Source organism: Micropterus salmoides, unplaced genomic scaffold (genome assembly GCF_014851395.1).
Source record: "Micropterus salmoides isolate LMB-PRFRI ecotype aquatic unplaced genomic scaffold, ASM1485139v1 Ms_hic_scaffold_2, whole genome shotgun sequence".
NCBI lineage: Eukaryota > Metazoa > Chordata > Actinopteri > Centrarchiformes > Centrarchidae > Micropterus > Micropterus salmoides.
This window is the reverse complement of record NW_024041150.1, coordinates 37142214-37150284: the sequence shown is the minus strand read 5'-3', so window position 1 is coordinate 37150284 and position 8071 is coordinate 37142214. Positions and strand designations below refer to the sequence as shown.

Genomic DNA, 8071 nt, shown 5'->3' with positions numbered 1-8071 from the left:
TAGAGCATTTACATGTGTCTGTATGTTTGGGAACCCTGAAAAGGACCAGTAATCACCAGTATTTAATTACTTTAACATAAAAGTAGGAGATATAATTGGGGAGGGAAAAGTGGAAATGATGAATAACTACTTGTCTGTCTGTCTGTCTGTCTGTCTGTCTGTCTGTTTGTACATGTACAAAAGTATTAACATCAAAATGTACTTCAATTAGGCGTATTATATTATTGGATTTTAATAGTGATGAATTGATGTGTTCATCACCTGGTAAAGGTGAAGCTGATGACTGCTTGCATAAACTGGAAATCCTCACATAACATACCTCCAAATTGTACTTGTAAGTGTAAGTCCAGTACTCTCTCTCTGCACAGGTTGCAGGGCTTCCACCTCTTTCTCTTTTGCTCTCTCTCTCTTTCTCTCTCTCTCAGTCTGTTGCAGGTCAGGATGGAGGTGGCTGCTCTCTCTCTGCTTCTCTGTGAGTAACGTCTATTGTTTTCCTTTTTCAATAAAGGTATTCATTGTTTTATTTTTTTACTGTAGTTACTTTTTAACGGCTGTGTTTGTTTTTCCACATTTCATCACTGAATGATTTGTGCCTCTTCTTAATGTCAGTGAGTTCAGATACACGTCAGATCCTTGTTAGCTTGTTGTCTTTTGCATCCTTTTAAATGCAGTTTTTATTAGACCATTCTGAACTTTGCTCCCCACCATTTAGTTTTATCATCATATTAACAAAAGGATAGAAGTGGAGGAAAAATAGGCCACTGGTACATATTTATTTATGTATACATGTAAAGCACAGATTTATACTGCCTGTATTTTCCTCTCTCTGATTTAGTGCTGAATTGTCTGGATTCTGGTTCTGCTAAAGGTATGATGACGTCAATACATGTTAAATTGTGTGGGAAATTTAATCTCATTGCAAGTAATTACTTCCTTAATCCTTCCATCCCTCCTACAGTTTCTCTGACAGTCACACCTGAGAGATCCCAGTTCTTTAAATTTGATCATTTCTCTGTGAGCTGTGAGGAAGAGGAGCAGACGACTAAATGGAGCGTTATGAAGATGACAGAGGACAGAGAGGTTTGTGTGGAAAAACCTAGTCTACTTGATACATATGGGGTTTTTTGTTGCAAGAATGCATGCCAAAAGAAACCCAGAATTCCCTCTGGTCTGTTCCCCTGCAGGTGCATCAATATCCATCCTCCTGCTCCATCATTGCAGCCTTCCCTACCACAGATACCGGACAGTACTGGTGTAAAACTGGACTGGGAGAAACCAGTGACCCTGTCAACATCACCGTCACTGGTAGACTATAACTTAGTCAGGCACCTTAAAATACTGATCGGCATTGCTGTTTGATTATAGGTCAACCCTGGCACTGATAAAACAATTTGTCAGTCACGGTCATTTACTTTCAAATTAATAGACAGAAATTCAATGGAAAACAATTTTGATAATCAATTATTTGTCATAGAGTAATTTATCAAGCAAAAATGTTAAACAGTCTTTAGTTACAGCTCTTCAAATGTGAAGATTTTCGGGAGATATTTTGGGTTTGGGACTGTTGGTTGGACAAAACAATACATTTTATAATGTTTTCCTGAGCTGATGTGAGACGTTTTTAACTACTGTCGGATATTTTAAAGGCAAAAAGAATCCACAGATTAATCACAAATTAAATAATATGTAGTTGCAGTCATAATACACACAATTTCTCAGTTTCATGAGTATAGTGAGTGTTACAATATGGCACCAAGAATGTCTTTAATCTTGTGCTCATCATACCCAGTATCTTGGAATTTAAATAGATTTGAGTTAAAATAAGTTCAACATCTGTCATGTTTACTTTTCCTTTTTGTGTGGGCCTACCTGTTTAGCAAACTGTACCCAATGCTCATTAAAAAATAATAAAATTCCAGCTTTGAAAATATATTTGCAACCTTGGTGCGTTTATTGCCATGGGAACCACTAGACTAAAAAGTCTACTTAATTTGAAGGTTTTACACAGGTAGGAAAGTTACTACTGCCCTGAATGATAAAAAGTATAACAGTGACTGATCCATCAGATTTGAATAGAGAGTCTAAGTCACTCGCTTCCGGCCTATGGGACCTATGTACGGAAATATATAATATGTACAGATAAAATATGTACGGTAGTCAATGACAGGAGACAACTTATTTTTTGATCCTGTTTGAATAGTTCAAATTGATAAAACCTGTTCAATGAACTACATGTCTCCTCTCGTACAATAAGTAGTAATGCTATTTTACGTTTATTGCTAGGTTTCTGCTAATTAGATAACTTAGCTATGTTCCACGCAGAAATATATCTCACCTAATGTGTTTAATCCAACGACTCCTGATCCTTTTATCACATCATCCAGTCATGTAAGTTTTTTGATGTTAGCTTCAGTCATTGAAAAGTCACAAATGCGAGTTTTGGGTTTGTGGTCTTTGTAATTATGTATTATACTTCAACAGTTTTACATCTAACTGCAACTTTCTTGACTTTGAAATGTATACTTTAATTTGACCATCATCGTATGTGTAATTCAGAGCACAATTGAAACGGGATCAAAAATTTGTTGTCTCTTGCCATTAACTACCATACATATTTTTCCCAAAGTAAGGTCCCATGGTGGTCTGCTGGAAGGGGAGGGACTTAGGCTCTCTATACAAACACAGGATCAGCTCATGATGTGTGATGTATAGTGTCTCTCTGCTTGTCTCACTCAGCTGGCTCTGTGATCCTGGAGAGTCCAGTCCATCCTGTGATGGAGGGAGAAGATGTCACTCTGAGCTGCAGAAGTAAAATCACGCCTGATTACGACCCCTCAGCTGATTTCTATAAAGATGGCCTCCACATCGGGATGAGCGCCACAGGAAACTTGACCCTCTACAGTGTTTCCAGGTCTGATGAAGGGCTCTACAAATGTAACCGGTCTGAAATATCACCAGAGAGCTGGCTGGTTGTCAGAGGTGAGGAAGGTTTCTGGTGACAACAGCAGCTTTCAAATATTCAGCGTTGTCTGTATTGAAAAGAACCACATCATCAGTGTACTTTACTATAAAGTGTCCACGTTGTTCTGTAGAAACAAGGATCTTAAAGCAGCTATGACTGAGATTTTTTTTATTAAATGTGATAATATAAAAAAGGGTAGTGATGAACCTACAGAGAGTTATCACCTGAATCTGCAGCTCCCCTCTGCTTTATAGTAAGTTTTAGCTCATTGCCCGACTGCAACTTTGCTGTTCTGGTTTACTATCAGTGCTCTCATAAAGCTTTAAAAGCCCACCGTATACTAACTGCTCATCAGCAAACAGTAAGTGACGAGCATTTAGCAGCTTAGAGCCAGATATTTCCCTCAAGAGGTGGTGAAGACCAAAAAGAGTGCTAAAAGAGAGAGAATATTGGACTTAAATCAAGTGACATAAACACAACTCCAGAAGAATGATCATGTCGGCTCAGACTGACTTAGACAGGCTGTGAATTAGCAAACCAGCAATGAACTCTTTCACTTAAGTCTCTCTTGCTGCAGCGCCGCCTGCAGGCCAGGATACTCCAGCTTTCCAGCTGCCACTGGTGCGTCACCTGGTGGTGGGAACTCCTTACCTTCTGTCCACCATCATACTGGGACTCATATACAGAGACAGAGTCAAAGGTGAGAATAAAAGCTCAAGGTCCGATTGCTGAATCTGGTGTTTTAGTTCCAAGAGATGTACGACTAAAAAAATACAGCTGAGCCACATCTACTTTGTAGGAGGCTATGTTGCATTTACCAAACCAGAAGGTAAAGGAAATAAAGAAGTCTGAAAATCACATTTTAAATCCACAAAATGCTGTTGGGCAACTTTTAACTTGGGCAACTTTCATGCTAACAAAAAAACTCAAGAAGTTACTGGTCCAGAAAGGGCTTTTACCAGAGCATGCACACATACCTACATCGCCACGCGACCACATGTACACACAAATACTTGTAAAGAATACAGGCTGTGGAATAAAATCCTAAACATAAAAGATCTAACAATCAAAAAATGGATGTTTTTGGTGAACCTCATAAGCATGTCCATATGTTACACACAGTTAAGTGACGTAGTTATTTTAACCCAAACCCTGAAGTTCTCCTGAACCTAACCAAATTGCAACGTTTCACTATGTTAACCAGTAGATTTATTTTGAAAGTCGAACCGGACATTGCGTATTTATTTTTGCAAACTTGTTTCTGCCCTACACTTGCAAAAACAACAAAAAGAGTACAAGGGTGTTAAAAAGCAACACCAAGGCTTCTTGACCATTATTCTGCATGTGCCCCAAAATTGTTGTGCTGTGCCCCAGTAAAAAAGGGTTTGGTGGCCCCCAAGTTTGAGAGATGTTTGTAGGCAGAGTTGGTTACTTTTGGACAGAGCCAGGCTAGCCATTTCCCCAAATATCAAATTAATAATTTATAGATCATCAGACATGAGAAAAATTACTATGTCCTTTAGAGAAACTAGAGTTAAACTAGACTAACAAAAAGTTGTAGACGACAAGGTAAAAGACGAAAAAGCATAATGTGTCAAAACAGAAATTACAAGAATGTCCCTTTTAAGCCCATTTTCTGTTTTTGAACGTTTTTTACAGCGCAACATGCCAGTAAAGCAAGGCGAATGTCTAATGATGTCATAATAGAAATTGCTGCATAGACTCCATTGACATCTAAGAGGGAGGAGCATCTTCACATCTGACTCAGCATAAAGAAGAAAACATTCCAGTTTCTGCTGTTTAATTTCATTTTTATTTATACTGTCATTCTGTAGACGGTACTTGCAGTTGTCTTTCTGAACATTATATTTATGTTTGACCTGATTCCCTGTGATTCAGTTTATTCTGTTTTAGTTTTTTTTTAAGTTTATGTCTGAGTTTGTGTTTTGCTGACATGGAAAATAAACAACTGAATGTCTTTGTTGTTTCACACCTGTTATAAAAAAGTCTGAAACTAACTGAGGCTTTTGGGTGGCTGGTCGCTGGTCGGGGGTTGAAGCGCTTACTGTTTTGACAGGAAGTACAGGCGCCCAAGGTGTGAAAAACAACAAGATTAAAAGAATTAACTTAAAAGAGAAATAAGTTAAACTGAGTAAAATGTTGTGTCAGGGATTTTCCAATGCTCTCTGTCACAAGGTTTCATTTAAGATTGGCGTAATAGCTAAGTGGCCACAAGTCCTCCAACCTAAATGACCACATAGCCAATGACTCACAATACGACCCATATGAGCGTGGCCTGACCTACATCACATGACATAAACACGTGGAGACCACAGCAACACAAAGGACCCTTTCTGCTGCATAAAGTTACGAGGTCAACATGCTTGTCAGCATATGCCTATTTGTGGTGATCAAGTGGTCAGTTAATTAGTTAACATTGATTTTAATTACATATACAATAAAACTAAGCTGGGTCCCAGCCAGACATTTACTTGACACATCCACCACCTCTGACACATCCACTTTCTCGCCATTTATACTACGTCCCCTGACTTCTTCTGCCTCTAAGTCGCAGCCTAACTAAAAATGTGTAATGGGAATTCCAAACATATTGCATGTAACCCTGGACTCATGTGTGATGTGGCACTGAATCTGTGTAAACGTAACAGTCCAAATATCTCTGTTCTCTTTGTTATCCAGACTTTGGGGACAACCTGTCTCTCTGTAAAGCTGGCTAAATAACAGGCTCACTCAGCTGTCCTCATTCATTCGAGCATACATGTATACGGTGTATGTGTGTTGCAGTGAGTCCTTCTGCAGAAGACTTGAATAAAAATTCACAGAAAGACAAGTGTTTGCCTGAGCTATTTATTTGAATTGCCATCACAAACGTAAATATGCGTCGTAATATGCTGCTGAATAATTGATCTAGCTGTTTTCCTGGGAGGACAGGTTGAAAGCAAATGTTTGCTAATTAACACATACAGTCAAACTTAAAATAAAAGTCTAGTCCTAATTAGACGCCACTCCCTTTTACAGGCCCCAGGTGGGGCTACATGTTTTGACAAATAAACGCAGGTCTCAATTAGAAGCCTGGTCTGGTTTTTATAGAAGTTCTTTGGATGTGTGAAACCTCTTGCCAACAGGCCCAACGGGTCAACTACCTGCTTGAGCTACTTCTAAGCTGCTTAGATCGTGCATACCAATCTTCACAATTCACTTCACGGTATACCGTGTGCTCAGGCACAAACAGGTTGGTAGGGCCCAAAATGCAGACACTGGAACAGGCAGGTTCAGTTCTTGAACTTTATTCATCAAAAAGTGAGCAGCCTTACTAAGAATAGCTGAGTCCACACAAATCACAAAGACAGAGGTGAAGTATTCTGTTTGGACTTCACCTTAAAGAAACAAAGTCTCCAAACAAACAAGTCACAAGTCTCCAAAGAAACAGGGTTAGATCCTGGAGGGCAAGCAGGCAGACTTAGAGGCAGGAACACAGAATTGGAACCAACACACTAAACATGGGAGACAGAGCAAATAGCAGCTACAATGACCCAACAGAGAATGAACAGAACAAGCAAACATAAACACCAAGTAACAGGCAGGGCGGGACCAAGACCAGGTGGAGGACATGAGGTATTCATGCTGCATTCCAGGCAACTAGGAACTGGAAAATTTCCAACCTCCAACTAGAAAAAGTACCATGGAAGGCCACTTGAATCAGATTTCCAACTTGTGAACTCGGAGAAAAAATATGTACCCCGACTTCACGAGTAGCAGCCGAATGACGTCACACAACAACGGCAGCTCCCATGGAAGCACAGATTGTAAACTTAATCCTGTTACAATTTTTAAATATTGTAACTGTCTTTGGATACACCTGAGGCCAAGTCTGAATGACAGTCATGAGGCCAAGGATGAGTTCAGCGGAGACAAAACACAGCAAAACGTTGTTTTCAACAGAAATGGTGGTTCCCTGAACACCCTGCTGTGTACACAAGCGCACTGAATTTTCCTGCCTTTTTAACACTGTTGTGTTTACAAACTTGTCGCAGCTGATTGGGTAACCCTTGAGACACGCCCACAAAATGGGAGAAAACATACCTCGAAGCCCGTTGAAGAACGCTGCGCAACGTTTTGTTCAATCCGAAAATGTTGCAACCCGGTGCAAAACGTTTTGAGAACTCGCCCCAAATGTGAGCCTTTGATCACTCTCCTGGGAAGAGATGAAATATTGTTATTATGTTATCATGACCATTTCCTTTTTTTCTGCATTGTGTCATCGAAGCGTAACAGCGTTATCACACACACAAAAAAATCAAACAAATTTAGTCCACTGACATCTTTCTGTACGCTTATTTATGTCACTTTTAACAGCTTAAACAGGCCCCACAGGGTGTTGAGCGTAACATGTGTCCACAGTCTATAAACTTTCTCTCCAGCGTTCTAGGTGATAGGTTATAGTAAATAAAACGGCAGCAGGAACAAAGCAACACCTCTGTCATTGTTTCCCCCCATTCTGCTGTGGTTTGAAGTTTCAATGTGTTAACCTCCTGTTTGACAGGAAACTGCCTTATGTTTAGCAGAAAACCTGCTGACCATCTTTGTCTACCCGCACCCCCCATCTATCTTATCTGTGGGTGGTGAGACATTTGTTTTCTCTTTTTTTTTTTGAATATGAAACACTTTTTTAGATGTAAATTTTATTTTAATTGAAAATGAAAATTGTCACAATCCTGTCTGACTGCTGTCTTAGGCCCCATCCACACTTCTGTGATAGGGTACAAGCGGAGAGTTGAAATGAATACGATCTCTGTCCACACCAGCGTTTTAAAGTTGATCCCCGTCTACATTAAAACGACTGAAAACGCATATCTGTTGTCCGTTCGGGTACACTGGGCATGTGCGTGCCGGTGTAAACATGAAGCAGATGGTCTATTCTGTAGTTACAGAAGATCTGGCGAAAGAATAAAGAAACACAGACGAAGAATCAGACCAGATTTTTTTTTGTTGCATGTACCAATAACGAGCTGGGACTGTTACTGAATGTAACACTGTGGTAGTGGAAAACAGACTGGGAGTCGTCGCAAAGTAAACGGCGGCATGCAC

The 8071-nt window shown here is 39.8% G+C and overlaps 1 protein-coding gene across 1 annotated transcript; it reads left to right on the top strand.

Moving 5' to 3' along the window:
- The first annotated feature begins 359 nt into the window (after positions 1–359).
- On the top strand, positions 360–5813 carry LOC119913016 (low affinity immunoglobulin gamma Fc region receptor III-like). Its single transcript, XM_038732326.1, has 7 exons — positions 360–472; positions 836–868; positions 959–1080; positions 1185–1305; positions 2737–2979; positions 3540–3662; positions 4622–5813. The coding sequence occupies exons 1-7, from the start codon at positions 442–444 to the stop codon at positions 4681–4683; spliced, it is 735 nt and encodes a 244-aa protein (XP_038588254.1). The 5' UTR covers positions 360–441; the 3' UTR covers positions 4684–5813.
- The last annotated feature ends 2258 nt before the right edge of the window (positions 5814–8071 follow it).